Source organism: Microcebus murinus, chromosome 6 (genome assembly GCF_040939455.1).
Source record: "Microcebus murinus isolate Inina chromosome 6, M.murinus_Inina_mat1.0, whole genome shotgun sequence".
NCBI classification, from domain to species: Eukaryota; Metazoa; Chordata; class Mammalia; order Primates; family Cheirogaleidae; genus Microcebus; species Microcebus murinus.
In genome coordinates this window covers 60656156-60675126 of record NC_134109.1, presented here as the reverse complement: position 1 = coordinate 60675126, position 18971 = coordinate 60656156, and the positions used below count along the sequence as shown (strand labels likewise).

General features: G+C 38.2%; 1 protein-coding gene across 5 annotated transcripts in view; it reads left to right on the top strand.

Moving 5' to 3' along the window:
• Positions 1-18971, top strand: part of NPAS3 (neuronal PAS domain protein 3) — an 838777-nt gene that overhangs the window by 705123 nt on the left and 114683 nt on the right. For all 5 annotated transcript variants that reach the window (XM_012773417.3, XM_012773419.3, XM_012773416.3 and 2 more), the window contains one exon: positions 7484-7658. In XM_012773417.3, the coding sequence (XP_012628871.1) occupies positions 7484-7658 (175 nt within the window). The remainder of the gene's footprint in view (positions 1-7483; positions 7659-18971) is intronic.

Sequence of the window (18971 nt, the reverse complement as noted above, 5' to 3'; positions counted from 1 at the left end):
CTACCCAATTTCTATAGTGTCTAAAATACGTTCATATATTAATACTTTGTGGTTTTCTTGGATGAGATATTTTAAGACCCCTCATAGTGACATGGAGAATGAGGGCTAGTTTCGGATACAGCAGTTTGTCATTTACAGAATGCTCTAACCTGAGAAACCAAGCTGTCAGTGGAGCAAGATCCTCCTTCTGTTTTGCCTTCCCTTAACCATAAAGATCTCTTGAGGTATAGAGACAAATCACCTTTGTTAAACCTTCTGGTTTTGCTCTTTTTGTTTTTCTTTCAGTAGTGTCACGTAAACATTGTGACTTAATTCCTGACAGCTCTTGTTGATCCTCCATCATAGAGAAGCCCCTTTAAAAAAAATCATGAATTATTGTACTATTTGTATGCACTTTTTTATTATGAATTATTATTTGTGTACATTAAGCATATCCAAAATTTTAGTCATATAAACCATACTGTTATTCTATGACTAGAAATCACCCTGTGTAACTTTCAAAAACAAATGGAAAATTCATATTCACAATTATTAGAGTTTTCCTAATCCAGTTACCTTTCTTTAAAAGGGATGTTTAGAATCAAGGAAAGATTTCAATTTCAGTCTTAACTTATAATCATTTTCTACTTTCTCTTGTTCACATAACACAAAGGAGGAGGATGACAAAATTAACAATTAAACAAAAATTGAAATATATTGATACTGAAGTCTGGCTGTGTATAACATGCATCTTAATGTGTATCCAGATTTAAATGACAAATATTGAACCATGTAAAATTTGAGGATAATGGATTAACTATGCCAATATCAAGTATTTTATGTTGATTGGTCTCCTTACCACCAAGGTAATGAAGAAGGTTTGAAAGTGACATCTTACTATTTGATCTTCAGAAAAGAGGGACTGACTTCAGTTACTTTTAAGATTGTTAATATTTGTTTCTTGGCATCATTTCACTGTTTACTATGATATAACCTCCAGCGCCATCCTTTTTCCTTCCCAGCACTGTGATAAATACTAAAAAGTTGGCCTTTTCTGCCCTACAGACACTTTAAAACTATAGGAACCTTGTAAAGATTTTTAAATTTCTTGATTTCATCACTTTCACAAATCCCTGGGCTCATTCCTATGATGTAATGTCCTCTCAGTATTAAGGCATTCTCTAAGTTCTTCTTTTAAGTAGTGTCTCTTAATGAAAGGAAAAGGATATTATCACATCAAAACTAGTCTAAAACCACTACTTCCATAACATGGCATGATGGAGGTACATCAGCCAAAATTACCCAAAAATAAATAAATAAATACAACATATAATTTATTCTTAAACAGAAAAAAATGGAAGAAACCTCAAAGAGTGTGTGGATCTGTTTTACACACAGATGATTTCCATAAGTATTTTAAAATGCTCAATGGGTGTCTGGGTCTCTAGGATGGCCTAACAATTCTGAATATTTAAGCAATTAGTGTTGATTATTGCCTGATCAATTCACCTACTGGGAATAATTGTCAAAAAGGCAGACATACTGTTCCAAATAATTGTGCCCATGTCTGAATCAATACCTGCAATTTATTTCCTTTTTTTGTCCCATTTCTCCAGTCTGCCTTTTTCTTCTCTGAGAAATAGGCAATCCTTTGGAATTATCTGCTGGCACTTCTTAACCAAAGTTCAGAAATGGTTATGCAATATCTGTTTGGGTGCTGTTGTTGTAGTTCTCAAGTCAGGCACTCCAGGGGCCATAAGAAATATATATATGTATTTTAAAAAAATGTACTCCACTGATTCCCAACAGGAGTCAAAATGTTTATTTCCAAAGATAAAATAATCACATGATATGGCATCTTTTAGCTAAACTTCTTCTGAGGGAAGGCTCCGTTAATGTATCTGTAAAAAGAGAGTGGATTTGTCTTCTTATTTGATGACACTGAAAGGATTTTTCATTCTGCCTCATCGTTCTGAAACAGAGCCTTTCTTTCTTCTTGTTCTACTAATTTATACACGTATTTCTGTAACAGACCCAATGCTTTTATGTGGTTTTCTTCAGATAAGTCAGCAAATACATAGAATGAGACAGAGCAGTAAAGAACATCAAGTTTCTGTCAAAACAGTTCATAAATATTCAGTGGAGTTCTGCAATATGTAGGAAGTTATGAAGATGGTATTAAGATACTAGTAAATCCAAAGAAAACCTATGCTAATCAAGCTATCATATCTTATTATATTTTATTCTCTTATCACTTTATTATCCTTCAATAATATAAATGTGACCCCCAAAACACTACAAATCCCAACCTGCTGTGTTAAGATAGAATTTCCACCTTATCCTGGGTCAGGATTTTCTAACCAGAATATCAGAGTCTCTTGGTGGATCTGAAAGCCTAACCCGGGAATTAGGTTTCCAAGCCACTTACCACCAACATAGTACTCTCTCAGGAATGACCTTCTATTCAGAGACTGCTAACATCCTCTATAGGAGCAGGGCCTGGCTGCAAGAAGACTCCTGAAAATGGGCTTAACCAAAAGCACCTCCAGTCTTCTCAGAAACCTCAATGCCCTTAAAATGTTTTTTTAAAAAAACCAGTGTCTTACAAAAGGTTTAGTTAGGATATTTGACCGTAAGTTTGAATGACCTCTTTTATGAGATAAAAATCACTTTGTTTTATTCCTAAGACTGAAGCATTTTTAAAGAAAGATCTTAAAAATAAGTTTTATGATCTTCCTTTATAGAGGTATCCTCTTCAGTTGTCCCAGTATAGAGATAACTTACAAGATCAGTGCCTGCTTCTCATTTATACCAAGCCCCTTCAATCAAAGAAACACTGAATTCAATGAGTTGTACTGTTAGTACATCACTGTAGTTAAAAAGTATTGCTCACTCCAGGGGGCCAAGCAAAGGCTATTGACATGCTTGCTTGATGTATGAAAAGACAAATTAGTCCCCCATCCTATCTACCAGCAGGGTACAATGACCTGACATGGAAAAGTCAACTCAAACCACTGTATAATATATTTACATTTTTTTTCCAGGAAACTTCAGAGTTACCAAATCAACTGTGTCTAGTGTGCAAATTACATGCAAGCTAACAGAATGTGAAATAAATTTGAGAAGGCTGTGTGGGTTAGCCTGAATCTAGATTATGCCAGATGGCACTAGAGGCTATGGTTTTCCCTGGAGGAATCTATGGTAGCCTTGGGTGGGGAAACACAGGGAGAAAAGACTTTAAACAAAATGCTGTTTCTGAATGTGATTGATTTTTTATTACTCGTTGCCTATCTACTGCCCCTGGTGCATTTCTCAACTGTTATGTCATACACTAGGCAATGTGAGAGTAATTTCTCTTTTAGAGTCTTTCATCTACAGTAAAGTTGGACCGAGTGGGTGAGTTTGGAAACAATCATGCTTCCTTCTCTCCCTTCTACTACAGAAACAATTCAGAGACCCACGGGTCTGTTTCTTGAGTTTAATAAACAGAACATGTTTGGTTTTTTTTAATCACCATATAAAGTGATTGAGTTTACTGTAAAATGAAGAGGTTCTCACGTTTACCTTAGAATGCAATTTGCACTAATCAGAACACTCTATTAGGGGAAAACAAAACTCTACCTTTCCATTATGTAGATCATAATTAAGGATTGAAGATAGGACCAATAATTAATATAAAATGAAATTTCTTTGTATTTCTACCATTGGTGATTTGAAGGGATAGTTAAGAAATAACAATTTCTATGGAACTATGTTACAATTCAGATAATGAGGACATAGGGTTATGAAAGTTGGAAACTAACCAACTAAGTTTTGCCAAAGATTGAAAGCAGAATGGTTATGAAAGATGGCCACTATTCTCTTAAAGAATTTCTTAAACTGTTCTTTCCCAGCACTTGTACAATTCTTTCCTCAGTTAAATGCAAGGACTTACTGGGAATGACTATATTATGGTGCTATAATTCATTTTACACAGTAATGTTACAATAGTAACACCATTAGTAATGTAAAAGTACTAACTTGTCCAAGTTAAGCACAGATAAAGCAAAAATTTTTTCAAGCCTAAATATCCTTTACTCAATCAACAAACATTTGTGATAGACCTACTAAATATTATATAAGACACTGATCCTAGTTCTCAGTGTACAAATGGTTAGAAGAGTTGGTAACTACAGATTTGAAAGTACCTAATTAGCATTGGACTGGAGCTGTTTTTCTTTTTCCTACTTAAAGTTAACATGAAGTAATGTCTGTTCATCAATTAAAAAATCCTAGTCTCAGTTTTTGTAATCTATTTTGGGGACACAGACTTTAGTGGCAGGAAACGTGAGTTCTAGTCTGTCTTACGTACTGAATCTTCATAAAAGAAAAGAAAAAGCAGACAAGAGTTTCATGAGAAAAATGGTGGACTAAGAGTGAGACAGTTGGACTCATGGCCCTACTTCCATCACAGAACAATTGGTTGCATTTGAAAAAGCATTTTAACTTATCAGAACTGTAGAGTTTTCACTTATTAAATAAGAGGATATTAATGGATTGTCTTTAAAGTCTCTTCCAGTTCAATATGCATATATGAGCAGACCCTAGCCCTGCATCTATGTTGGCTTAATATGCTTTTTTCAGTGATGGCTTTTGGCCTAAGAGTCCAATGGCAGAGCATCCTCCCCGCCCAGGTGATTGACAGGCTGCCTGCCCTCAGCCTCCTCCCTTCTTAGTGCTTAATGTTCTCTCCTAAACAACAGTGAGGCTGAATAATGGAGGAGCTCAGAGATCCCTCCTTAGTCTCTGTGGCTGCAAACGATACAACCTGGGAGGTGGAAAGATGAGTCAAGCAGAGTTTGAACCAAATTTTGTCTCCACCATTGGCCTTTTCTAGTATTCAGGTTCTTCTGTAAAATGGGGATGATCATACCAATTTAACCATAATAATTAAAAGATTGTTATGAGGACTAATGAAAGCAAAGTACGGAAAGTACCTGCACATAGTAGGTAACTGCTAATATTGCTGTTATGCAGGCTCAAAGCATGTACCATCCCATGCTGATTAAACTGCTGCCCCAAAGTGAGGACACAGAGTTACACAAGGACATACGTTGCTATGTGTCATCCAGTCTTAGCCATCAAACAGCAGTCATTTTCAGCTGAGAGGAGGTAGAGTAAACCTTGTTTTCATATCAGGTCCACAGCCTTGTACCATTCCCAAGGAACGGTGCTCCAGCAGGTGCCAGCCACGTGGGCTTCAATGTGAGTAGTGCCCCCAGGGTCCTGCAGAGCAGCAATGCTGCCACTTTTAGAATGGGAACTTGACAAGGTCACACAGCTGAGGAGGAAAAGGTTCTGATCTCAAAGTCAGGTTACGACTCCAAGTAGCTGGTACAGCCATGGCCTTAACTATAGTATATACATAAGGACTGTGATTGTGTCAGATTCTCAGGGGCCACCCCTCTATCTTATTAGGCTTTAAGGTGTCTTGGTGGGGAATCCCATGAGACCACTGGAGGAGAAAGTCCTCATTCTGCCATAATAACACATTGTGACTCAATCTGGCTCTAAATGTGCTATGTTCAGGACATTATTTTGTGGGAAGGAAGTGCCTGCACATCTCAGCAAATCAGGTTGTGGCAATAGTGGTCTATTCCTCCTCTCTGTAAGACCAGCATACATGAATATTCAATAGCCAGCACCCCTAAAAACTTTTTTTATCTCCCACTTGTGTTGTCATCACAATCTGTGATCTGTCTCAAAAGGCACATTGAAGTATTAAAAAGAGTTTGAGAAAAGTGACAGAAATATTTATTAAGTGCTACGATCTGACTCCATGCAAAATGAAAGCGACTTCTTCATATTCACTAATCTCCAAACAAAATAACCATCAAGAAATATTAAAACACACATTTTATTAGTTTCATTTAATTTCTTAATTGCTCAAAGTCAGTTTACCCATTTATTACTGTGTGAAGTGCTTAGAGGCAAGGCGCACATTAACGGGATTATTTCCATGTAATCCCCCCCTCCCAGAGGGTAGGAGCTGATCACTGTGAATCCTGATTTACACTCTGTAACAATACCAAATGGAGGAAACAGGGATCATAAGATGATATAGTTAGTGGTCGGGTAATATGGTAGGAGAGTGCAATTCCATAGCAAGAGAATGTACCTCATTTATCAGCAAAAGTTATGCACGCCTTTTTCAGGAATAGCCATTAACCAAACCGGATTTAGCCCCCTATTTTTCTACCTATACGTCTGTTAATTGATAGATGTTGAAGATCTGTAGCCTGTTAAGATTTTAATCAAATGGTGCCTGTGAGTAGACGTGATCATTTTACGGGGACTTGGAGTTCTGGGGATGATAATTGTTCTGAGCACCAGGCTCTCTGGGACAGTTTGCCTACTGCCAGTCTTCCTTCTTGGCAGGAAAGAGTACAGGCACTCAGGTGGAATTTGGAGGGACGGTGGAAATTACACAGGAAAGGGTAAGAAGGTATTCTAGGTAACTGGTGTGACAAGATGAAGTTCTGGCAGCTTCCATGGTACAGCATAGCTGGCCTGAGAGCATTATGCTCCAGGGAACCAGGAAAGCCATTAGTGACCTGGGAAAGAGCTTTTGCTTGTCCTGTGACTGACACATCTGTCCCTGTTGTCTGTTAGGATCATCACCGCTGTTCTCTAAAGGAGATAAAAGTTAGAGCATTAGATGAGTGCAGAGGTAAGGCCAATTCATACAGCATTGAAATAGCCATTTCTGGCTGAAACATTTCTGATATTTGATATTCATCCCCTACCTTAGCATCAGCCTAATTCAAAGAGTACACAAAATAAAACAGTTTTTTTCAAAGCCCTCAAGGAAATTTGTACCATGTATCTTATTAGATTGAAGACAAAACAAGCTGATACCAGCAGGAAAAAAAAAAAAAATGGCTGTTTCAGACCCCAGCTGACCTCTTTTGCGTGGAAAATTCTCCATACGATTACAGAGCTAATGAGTAATATTTAATGAAAACATTATGCCTTTGCGTATATTCGTAAGCAGCCCTTCTTACATTTAAATTTACATAGATGATGAGTATAAAAACGCATCCTGGAAATCTGTGTGTGGTAAGGAGTAAGGCTGTTTCTATACAAAGCCCAAACTTCTCAGTAAGAAAACTATAGAATTCAGTCAATCATCTGGTTGACACCAAACATGCAAGTATTTGATGATGCATAGATAAAACAGCTGAACGCAAGGCAGACTCGTCCACATTTCACAGAATGTTTTGGCTTTCTGCAAACAACAGTATATGAGAAAAAAAACTGGGCTAAACAATTGCTAAATAAATACATATGAAAAAAATCTTTCTCTTTCAACTTCAAGCATCCCTAAGTATTTGAAGATGAAGGACTTAGAATGAGGATTGTTGCTGGGGCCCGAATGTATTTCCTTTCTGCTCAGACTCTGAATCACTGTGGTGCTGAATTTGAAAATGGAAAAACCTATGACACCTTTCTCTCCCCCCTCTAGGTGGAGCTGACAGGCAGCAGCGTCTTTGACTATGTCCACCCGGGAGACCACGTGGAGATGGCAGAACAGCTGGGCATGAAGCTTCCACCTGGGCGGGGTCTCCTCTCACAGGGCACCGCTGAGGATGGAGCCAGCTCAGCATCTTCCTCCTCTCAGTCGGAGACCCCTGAGCCAGGTGGGAATTGCAAACCCAATGTGTGGGTTGGTGGAAAAGACCTTTGCCAAATGAGTGTGCTCAAGTTACCCATGTGAAGAGACTATAAATAGGTCTAAGGGTATTTAACAATTCCATGCAGCTTTCAGTCCCATGCAGTAATTAAATAAGGAAGAGATTTGAAAATAAGGAGACATTTTAATAAGTATAATCCAGAGATCTAATTTCAATTGAACAATACATATAGCAGCTAGTAGTTCCTTTAGTTTCTCTTTCAAACTACTGGAGGGAAAAGCTTCTGATTTGGAATACCCTCTTTATTTTATTGTTACCGTGGCTAAATGTAATGCATTTATTTATTATTCAGCAAAGTCTATGGCAGAGCATTTTGAATATTAGCTTGTGCAGAATTAAAAGTATTAGGGACTTACAGAAATCTTGGTTTCTTTTTTTTTTTTATGAGCATCAGAAGGTACTTGAAAGATGTGAACAGATAAATTAAGGCTAAAAAGAAAACAGAAATGGCTACATTTTAAACTGCCTTTCTACCCTCAGTATTTAATTAGATCAATTGTATAGAGGAATGAACAGAGGTGACATTCCTCATTGGGATTCCTTCCAGGACTCTTATAGACTTTGCATTCAGAATGTTCCCATTTTCATTGTGTTGTACTGATGATAATTTAAGTATTAGGGGAAAATCCATTTATAAATTAAACAAAATGACTTGATATCCATCAGTCCCCTAGTTCATCAAGCTGTTCAAACACGGGGAAGATTGGCTGGTCGGCCTGGGTCTTCCGAGAGCGCTGGTAATTAGATCTGCGAAGGATTTATTCTTTGCTGATTGGGGCTTTAAATTAATTGAAGTTCCACATTTGTGGTTTTGTCCTTTTTGTACTTTTTTAGAGGAGATATTTCATATTCTTGTGTGGTGGAGTGCTTGGCCAAGCAGCAGTGGTTTAAATGTTAATTTTTCTCATGAGAAGTTTAAGATTTTTAATGAATCAAGGCCTGATTTGAAGTGCAAAGTTTTATTTGCTTACTTGGGAAATTATTTTTGCACTCTTCAAAGATGCTTGTACTTTCCTTGATCTGTTGTTTTAAAACAGACTCTCAATACAAAAGCATCTTATTAGAAAGAAAAATAGAAAAACCCATCTTAAGATTAATAGTAAAATAATTCAACATACTTCCAAGAAACTAATTTGGCCTGCCTAAAAATAATCACAATATGTTTGCTCACACAGAAGGGAAAAAACATATTTGCCTCTTCTGTAAATATTTTAATTTCATCTAGAACCAGCCCATGTTTCCTCACTGAAGTTAACTGTAGCTTCTAGGGCATTCATTATTCCGTAGCATTGGTGATCAGCCTTCTCCAATGAGGCCTACATATGAGAAAAGAGAATATCTAAGACTATTCTTTACCCTTTAATTTTGTTCAGGATGGAAGTCATATATTCTTATACCATAGCTCACTGACTTTACTGAATAGATGTGTCAGTGAGATAATTGGAATTGTTTTTTAGTCAATAGAATGTTCGTATCTGGGCCTATTTGAAAAGCAACACGTGAAAACAATTTTCTACTCTTTCATCCTGAAGTTGGATTGGGGAACCTTGATTCCTCATGACTCAAACATGCAGTATAGAAGAATGTATGATGGAAGGCCTTGGAAGAATCATAAACTCTCAAATGTAGCATGATTTTTAACCCACCCTTCAACATATGCAGCCAATCCTCTATACCAAAACCAACAAGTAACCTTTCCAGTCCCTGCTAGAACCTGCGGCTGGTAGGAAGATCATGGATTTGTAAGGCTTCCCACTCCATTGTAGAGCAGTTCTAATAGTTACTCCAGCTATGGAGCCAAAATCTACTTTGATACCACTTATCTCCACTGATCCAAGGTCTGCCCTCTGGGACCACACTTCCAAAATGTGAGAAGACGTATTTAAGAGGCTGTGATAGGAAATGAGTTAAATACTCCCTTCTCCTTTCCAAGTCAAACAATGCTAATTCCACACCTATTATTCAAATGGGGCATTCTTAAGAGCCTTACCACCCTAATCATCCTACACCGCCTGTGCTTCTGCTTATTGGTGACCCTCTAAAAGTGTGGTTCAGAGAACTGAACATAACCCACTAGATGTATCCTGACTAGTACAAAGCATTGTCGACTTTGTTCGACTAACTTCTGTTAATGCTGCCTAAGGTTGAATTAGACCCTCGTGGAAGCCAAGTCACCCTCTCAATTCATATGGAGTTTGATGTCTCTCCACATGCACACTGAGGGTGAGATTTGGGGAGAAAAACAATCCACAACCTGTAAACCAGTTCTACTAAAGTCAAAAGACAATGATAGGCCAGGCACAGTGGCTCACTCCTGTAATCCTAGCACTCTGGGAGGCCGAGGCGGGTGGATTGCTCAAGGTCAGGAGTTCGAAACCAGCCTGAGCAAGAGCGAGACCCCGTTTCTACTATAAATAGAAAGAAATTAATTGGCCAACTAATATATATGGAAAAAATTAGCCGGGCATGGTGGCGCATGCCTGTAGTCCCAGCTACTCGGGAGGCTGAGGCAGTAGGATCGCTTGAGCCCAGGAGTCTGAGGTTGCTGTGAGCTAGGCTGACGCCACGGCACTCACTCTAGCCTGGGCAACAAAGCGAGACTCTGTCTCAAAAAAAACCAAAAAAGACAATGGTAAACCCAAATAAATATTTTAATATAAGAACTCTTGATAAGTCTCATGCCTTCTATGAAGCAGTAGCATGCATAAAACAACTCCAGGCACCTTGTTAAAATCACTTCTTACCTATTATTAATTGTGGATAATAGGAGAATAGAGATCCCCTTCAACTGTTACCTTGAAAGGTACTCTATCATTTAAGATTGAAGTATAATTGAAAGGTACTTTAAATTTACTTAGGTTTCTTTCCTCTGTCTTCACCAGCCTTCCTTGAGCCATCCTAACTAGTGAAATTGAAAACTCTGCTTTCCACATCACTTAACAACTTGGGCTCATTAGTGCCACTCACATAAGAGGAGCCTCTCTTCCTTGATGGTGAGTGTGGCTCTCACCAGTAAAGAACGTTAAGCTACCTTAGCATTAAAAAGTCTGTAGTGTTGCTTATGTTCAATCTTTGGCTTTAAAAAGCAATTAGATTGACTGCTCAAATACTAAAAAGCAGCATAGGGTGCTACCTTTAACGAAATATCTTCACTAATGCAGATGATCGCTCCAAGGGAATTACTTAAAAAGTTCATGTCAGGCACTACATCCCAAAGCTGCTTATGTTTCTTAAAAGCTGAAAGAATTTTAACAAGATTTCTTAATTCTTAATAACATGAAGGAACATTTTTGAAGACTGTTGTTCATTGCATCATAATCTCTTAAACTCTGATAAAACATAGATTCTTTTTTAAATAGTGGTGTAATTTAGTTGGAAAGGGGATATCGATATATGGTTATTATGAAAATGAAAGGACTAGTAGGTATGGAATTTTTCAGAAGCACTGATGTGTTCAGCATAGCATTACTAAATGACTGAAATCTAAATAACATTTGGCATTATAATAAAAGGAAATAAGTGACTACAGCAGTCTAAGAGCCAGCGATACTGTGCCCTAATAGGAATTCTATTTCTTTGAACTGCCAGCCTGAGATTGTCTTGACTCAGTCTCAAAATGAAGGGGGGAGGGAAGAAGATCTGTTGACAGGGCAGCAAGCCCAAATACGTATTTTGTTAGTATCAACACTTAAGTCAGGCACAAGAAAAATAAATGGGTGGCCTTATTTAAAAACTTGCAAAGTTCTAGGGTGCCTGTTTAAGGATTGATTTGAACATTTTTGAGAAGACTGCTCTTTGCTATCCTGTAGGCTCCTCCGACTTGGGGAGCAGAGAACCTCCGAACATGCCATTTAGATGGGTCATTTTCTTTTTGTAGATCTGCTTGTATCTTTTCATTATTCTTAATGATTCTATAATCTTGGGATTATGAGTGCCAGCCTCATCTTTTTCATACATTTCAATGCCTTTTAAATGCTTAGTAAACAGAAAAACTGCTCTTTCAAGAAATCCTGGAGGAACTTTAAGTCTCCCTATTTTGAAGGCACAGAATAATATTCCTTAAGTCCGACCATAAAATTGTTGTGCTTTTACTCCTTCTTCCTTCTTAATGAAAGTATTTTTCCAATTATAAAATGAATTCATATTCCTTGTGAAAAATTCAGAGAATGCAAAAACCAAGGAGTAAAGACCAATAAACATGCCACTACCTAGAAATAACCACTACTCATATATACACTCTACATATCCTCCTAGATTTTGTTTCTCCTATGTGTTTTGTTTCTAGCATGTGTGTAGGTTTGTGACAGGCTTTTGTTATAATTTTTTACTAAAATAAGATTATAACATACATACTTCTGGTAACCTGCTTTTTCATTTAACCTCACAGGCATCTTTATCATGTTTCTCTCTTTAAGATAAAGTTCCCTTTCTGTCTCCAGTGGCACTGAGGACCACTGTCAGCACGAACACACCTGGGCCTTGCTTTGGAAGGAATTCAGCCAGGACAAGGCCCTTCTTGCAGCTTACTGAATGAGTGTGAGCTCAGAGAGGGAGAAATTAATACTGCACCAGATCTAGACAATTTACCAAAATGTATGAGGCAGTATTTTGGGGGAAGAATAACTATAGCAGCATGGTTAACCCACGATTGTCTAAAATACAGGTTATAATGTTTTGCCTAAAGTTTCAGACAGAATCTAGCCTGTTTTATGGGATTAAGATAATCATTATAGTAGTATGATCTTTACGCTGTTACAGCTACTCTATGTCCTGTATATTTTAAAGGCAAGAAAAATTGGAACAGTAGAGTACTTGCCAAAATGGAAGTAATCTTCATTTTCTACTTATACCTCTATGCTGTGGTAAATTTGATCAACTCCTCATTCTACAGAAACAGGAACTCAACTCCTCTGACTTCATTAGATGATTTTCACAATAAGTATATAATTAGGGGAACAAATGTTTAGGAATAACAATAAAGTGTAAAAATGTATCTGAGGATGAGTTTTTGTTTTAAAAACTGGATATGAGATACACTTATACTCCTGTGGATGAATTATTTACAGTTGGAGGAAGGGGGCTTATTTAGGTTTTTTTTTTTTTTTTGTATTGGTTCAAGTTTCCTATCAATGAACTGAATTTAGAAGTTAGGCAAGGGAAACCATCTTACTAACCCCACATCCAACCCCAGTCCCCAGACAATGTGACTGTATCTACAGCACTTTCTGCTGTACTGCAAATGTCAAACAGAAGGTGTAATGGATTTAATATTAGCGCTGGCCAAGGTGTTGAGGGAGCTGTTAATAATGTCACTCCAGTTATTGATCTGAAGCCTTTAAAAATCAGAGAAAAGTGAGAGATCCCCTACTGGGGAAAGACATACAGTGACTGGTTTTTATTGCCAATATATTTCTACATATAGAGTGGCAACTTTGTGGAATTATGTTATCACCATTCATCTCTGTGAGATTTTTGGAGTCATTATATAGTAAGATAATATCATGGACACTGCTCAGCATGCTAATTCTAAAATATTGGGTCAAGGTTTTTAAAGACATAAATGAGGCTTAAAAACTTGAAGTGGTGACTACAGCATTCAGACAAGCTGCCAAATGATAGATTTATTAGTTGAAGTTGTACACAACAAACTATATAGTCACTAGGATTACCTGTACTCTATATTCAGAGTTTCAGAAAGATAAAAGTAAACTGTGTAGTGACTAATGTGAGATAGAAATGGATCTCATTCTTACAATTAGTGTACCTTTTCAGGAAACTGCTAATCCTTCAATCTGAATGGCAGTTTGTATTCAATGAAACTCTATTTTGCATAGTCCCCAACTAATAAACGAAATTAAAATGTATAATTTATGTTGAATGTTTATCAAACTGTAAACACACATTTAATTCCTTTCCATATTCATATAATATACAAAAAGATAAATCCATCAGATAACGTACCACAGTGATCTCTGATGGATTGAATTGAAATGCGTCTGCGCTGGGGAGAGCCATGATCTGGACAAGTTCATGGTTCCCCCAAACCAGCCTGACTCCTGCTAATACGCAGGTATGCATGTATGTGACAAAACTGATGGTCAGAAAGCAGCCTACCAAAAACTAGGCATAAACTTAGCTCTTATCCAAAAATTATATATCTAAAATTATTTATTTTCCTCAACTGTTTGTTATTTTGAAATGAAATAGAAATCATCTTCTTGCCAATACTAATGAACATGATGCATATACTCCAAAAACAAGCCAATTGTCTTACAAGGTTAGAATGATTATTTTGCCCCCAAAAGCTACTTTTTCATGAGGAAAGTAGGCTATTTTTTTTACATGTCACCTTTATCCCCAGCTATTTTTTTCAAGGTCACCTGGAGGTGCCACAGAAGGGAAAAATGTTTTCCACTGCTCTCTTCTGGTATCCAAGGACTAAGCACAGTCATCACCTTAATTTGTGTATGATCATGCTTTGGTGTGCTTGTCTGTGTATGATGAGAACATTGCAAAGCAACCTTTACTTCTAGAATCTTACTTAAAGGGGCTAAGAAAAATAAGGTCAAATCTCTTCTTCCCACCAGGCTCTCCCAGCCCAGTGCCTGAGCTCTGCCCTGCCAAGCCAGTTCCCAGAATGCATAGCTGCAGCCCCAGACATCCTTTGGGACCTAACACCTTGCCCCATGAAAATCAGCATTGGTGACTCACTTAGCTACAGAAGGGCAGCCTCCCTTTCATTCCTAGAAGAGATGTTGTATCTCAGCATAGTCCCGCATACCATTCTGAAACTAACTGTCCCTTTCAAAATTTAGATCACAGAGGTTACAACTTTAAAAAAGAACAGCTTTTATATAAATTAATGTAATGGTATTTACAGGGTAGCAAATGTTTTGTTCAATAATAGAAGTACAGGCCTCTTATCAAAATACACAATAGATTCACTCAGTTTATATGTAGCGTTTTCCCCTCCCCGCCAACCTTCTATTGAAAGCTTAGAAAATCAATTTTTTAAACCTATTATTTTTAAGTTTTTTAATATAGCTTTCTAGATCATAATTTTGACTTCCCTTTATAGTGATAAGGGGAACATTTTTAGAGTTTCTAAAATGAAACCCCAGGCAAGTTGTTAATGATGACCTATTCTTCCCCATTTCAAAAAAAAAAAAAAATGTGGCTGTCTTTGTCATTAGATAATTAAAAGTTATAGATTCTATTTCTATAGCTCTTGCCTTGAACAATGCACAAGTTATTTGCTTTTAATATATACCATTGCACAGAAATTTCATCCCTGTCCAAATTATACCATTCTGAATTCTTCATCTGCACTAAATAGCAGATGTACGAAGGATCAGTTACCTGGCATTGACTGAGCTTTGCAGGGTGCACAGATCGGAAGAGGCAGAACTGGCTGGAAACCATTGCCACCCCTAGTGAGCAATTTACTCATGATTGCTTGGGGAAAATACTGGAAATATTGCTTCTGTGTAAAGTTTGCAACTTCCAGTTGTCAGCTCTTTGCCAAGCAGTTATTCCCAAGTATAGCTTTAGCAGCAAAGCTTACTCAGGCCACTGTGATAATGGTTGGCACTCATATCCTACTCGGTGTATGCAGAGCACAGAAACCACTAATTATAGGAGTTAATTCACACCATATCCCTCGGAGGCAGGTCAGTGTGATATCCTCGTTTTACAGCTGGGGAAAAGAGTGATGGAAATTCTAAGTGGCTTGCCACAAGCCACACCATTTAGTTTAGCTGCCAAGATTAGACTAAAGGGTTCAATGTTAGGGGTCGAGTCAGTGGGAAGCTTAGGAACTAGATGGAGAAAGGAGATAGGACCCTGCTAGGAATCAAACCAGAGGAATGTTCTCCAAGGGGATTCTGAAGTCCAGAGAGAAACCTAACTATCCCTTTATGCACATATTTCACTTAGCCAAGACATCTTTTTTTAAATATAGTCTCTTGGGACTAAAATCTATCTAATCCTTTTCTTCTCTTTCATCCCTACACTGGAACTCATACCACAGTAACCAGCATCTGAATAAATTACAGGCAGAATTTAACCCTGAGTCCCATGGTCCGCATTAGCCGTAGGACTCCCCAGCCAGGAGCACAGCCAAGAGTGCCTCTGGACACTTGGCTCTGCTCCGTGTCAGCCAATGCTGGGCCACACTCTGTGCAGTCTCTCCGCGCTCTTCCTTGCAGAGCCGGTCTGCCAAGGCAAGTGCGGGATGGAACAAGAGCAAGAAGAGTCATGGTGTCCATCCAGAGGTAGACATACCCACCTGGAGGTACCCATGAAACACAATCATGGTTTGTTATTAAGAGGACCCACAGGAAACATTGCCCATCTTCTCTTAGTTGACAAAATTAGCTTGAAAAGAGTGAAGAACTTATCTTTTCTCTAGTTGTTATTAACTAGAGTGAACTTATATTCAAGATACAGGCCCACGTGATAACAGGGATTGTGTGGATGATTCAGCACAAATATGTCTGCCACGTGTCAGACATTGAACACTGAGGAAACCGAGAGCTCCCAGCCTTCCAGGAGCTGACCATCGCATGAAGGCGACAGATGATTGACCCTCTGCAGGAGTGTGGTGATGACAATCAGGGCACCATGGTGTAAGGAGGATGGCATTGTAGCACAAGCCACTGCTGCTACCAGAGAAACTAGCAACCCAGAAATACTGCTTCTTTGGGAATAAGGTGCTTTGACATGCCTAGACATATAAAGATCTTGACTATCAGGGTCATTGATGAATATTACCAAGGGTTTTATTGTTTGCTTTTTGTTCATTTATTTAATTAGCCAAAAAACTGCTTAAGACTGTGCTTGCTGCATGATAGGTTTACAGAAAATATTAGTCCCTCTGACTGTTGCTCTTTCTGACTCTGTTGAGAGGTGCCCCTAGATAGCTTCCCTACCACTTAAGGGGCAGATTTCAATAACTGAAATTCAGGAAATCCTAGCTTTGGAAAACTGTACTCTTTTGTCTACTCGAGGTATAATTTGTTGCAAATATTCTAATAATATTAATGATACATTAATAGTTTTCAAAATGTTTTACCTGCATGTTCCGATTATAAGAAGCAGCATTTATGAGTAATTTATTTCTCAAAATGACCCTATCCCAAGATTAGAGGTGGCAAAGGACTTGCCCTACACCAGAGTAAATTGTGGACCCAGGATTTGAACTCAGGCCATGTTTTTGTTTTGAGCAATTTACTATTAATAGGTGCTTTCTGAGAACATGAGAGGTAGATGTGACACCTGCCCTTAGGAAACTGATCACCATCCATAGAAGATGTATACAGTCAACAACAGGAGAAGATGGAAGATAGTGTTGCAATCCTCAATTGTGGCCTACCTAGGGCAAATAGTGTAAGAAATCAGGGAGTGGCTCAATGCCTGTGGGCAGGCTTTGAAGAGGAGGGATGACTTACACGCCCTACATGAAAATTAACCTAAGAGCAAGAGGTGGTGGCTCATCCCAATAGCACAGTGGGAGTGAGCAATTGAGTTTGGGAGGCAGGAAGGAGCCCTATCTTCCTCACTGAAGCAAAGGGCTATGCTGGTCTCAGACGGGGCCAGATTGTGGAGGAGCTGGGCTGCCAGGGTGAAGCATCTGAGATCTGTGTGATAAGTTCTGAGTATGACTCATTGAAAAGTGACCCAATGAAAATATTATTTCATCACTTATAAATATGAAAAAACCTCAAATTTAAAAGGAACCTCCCTTGAGGATCATATCATATCAATACAACTACCCATAGCGTCCTGAATCCCTTGTGCAAGACCACTGCCAACAGTCATCAGTGCTCACGTGTGTCAGGCACTCTGCTGAGGCTGTTACAGTGCACCACCTCATTCATTCCTCGCAAAATACTATGAAGATCATACCATCGTTTTTCCCATTTTACAGATGAACAACAATTTAAAAAAAAACTTACAAAAGTCATACAAAAGCTAGTAGATGGAAAGCCTAGAATTCGAACCCAAGCAGCCTGGCCCCAGAGTCTCCACTCTTCACCCATCCTCCAATGTGCTTCTCAACAGCCCCTGGGAAACAGCTGTCCGACCCCTGCCTGAGAGCACCAGCTGGGGGCGCTCGCCACCCTCCCCGGGCAGCTCTAACTAGTTTAGCAGTCTTCCCTTATAACATAGGTAACTTAGGTTCTCTGGACTTGATACTGGATCCTTTATTTTTGCAAGAATGTACAGGATGGGTTAAACAGGGAAGACTGGAAACAAAAGAAATCACTTAAGAGACTTTCTGTAACCCAGAGTGAGTGAGTAGACCTTGAGAAGAATTTTTGAGAGGCCTTGCAAAGGAAGAAATGATGATTTGGAATTAAGATAATATTTAGAAAAAGGCAAAAGTAGACCTTGTGGTCAGTCTTTAGCCAGGGGCTAATGTTCAACACTCTGAAAATTATGCAAGTCTTAAGCTTTCACACATGATTAGAATCGATGATGCCATATGTCCACTCTTGCTTTTTTATCATGGCAATAAAACCTGGAAAAATTTTGAAAATTACAAAATTACATATGCTATTGATCATGAAATATTAATATGTAAATTTCCTTAGGGTTCAGAGCTGTTCCTATCTGTGTTTTAATTCAAGTATTTTGTGTGCCTTTGGTAAAATGTCAGTGGTCAGTGCCTGCAACGTGTGAGGGGGTATCCTTTCTAAATAAGAACACCAATAGGGGCAGTGATAAAATTGACAGCAACTCTCCTGTGCTCCTGTGTCCAGCCATCTCTTTATTAAAGATGATGTTAGAGGGGGATCAAAAAGTATCTATTGATCCCTCAAATTACCATTAGTCAAAATTAGGTACAAATTGATTTAATTGATATTAAATTGAATGAAAAATTTCAACCAGTATTTAGGGAAATACTTTCCATTTCATGGAAGTAATATAAAAGTGTAATAATATCTATAGTTGCGTATCTATAGTTTAGATATGGAAAACATTCATTCTTTCATTCATCCATTTCTTTACCCATTCAGCCATTTATATTGCATGTGCATGGGCCATCTTAGATACTAGGATTTAGTAGTAACCAAAGATGTCCCTGATCTCACAGAACTTATAGTCATACAAGCCACCTCTTAAAAGGCTTTCTGTTGAAATATTCAGTTAACAGAGGTCTCTGTTTTATAAACACCACGTAAATTTGTACATCAGTTTGTAATGGACCAGTTGGTCTTCTCTGCTTTCTAAAATGCACAGTTGACAAAGTTTAAG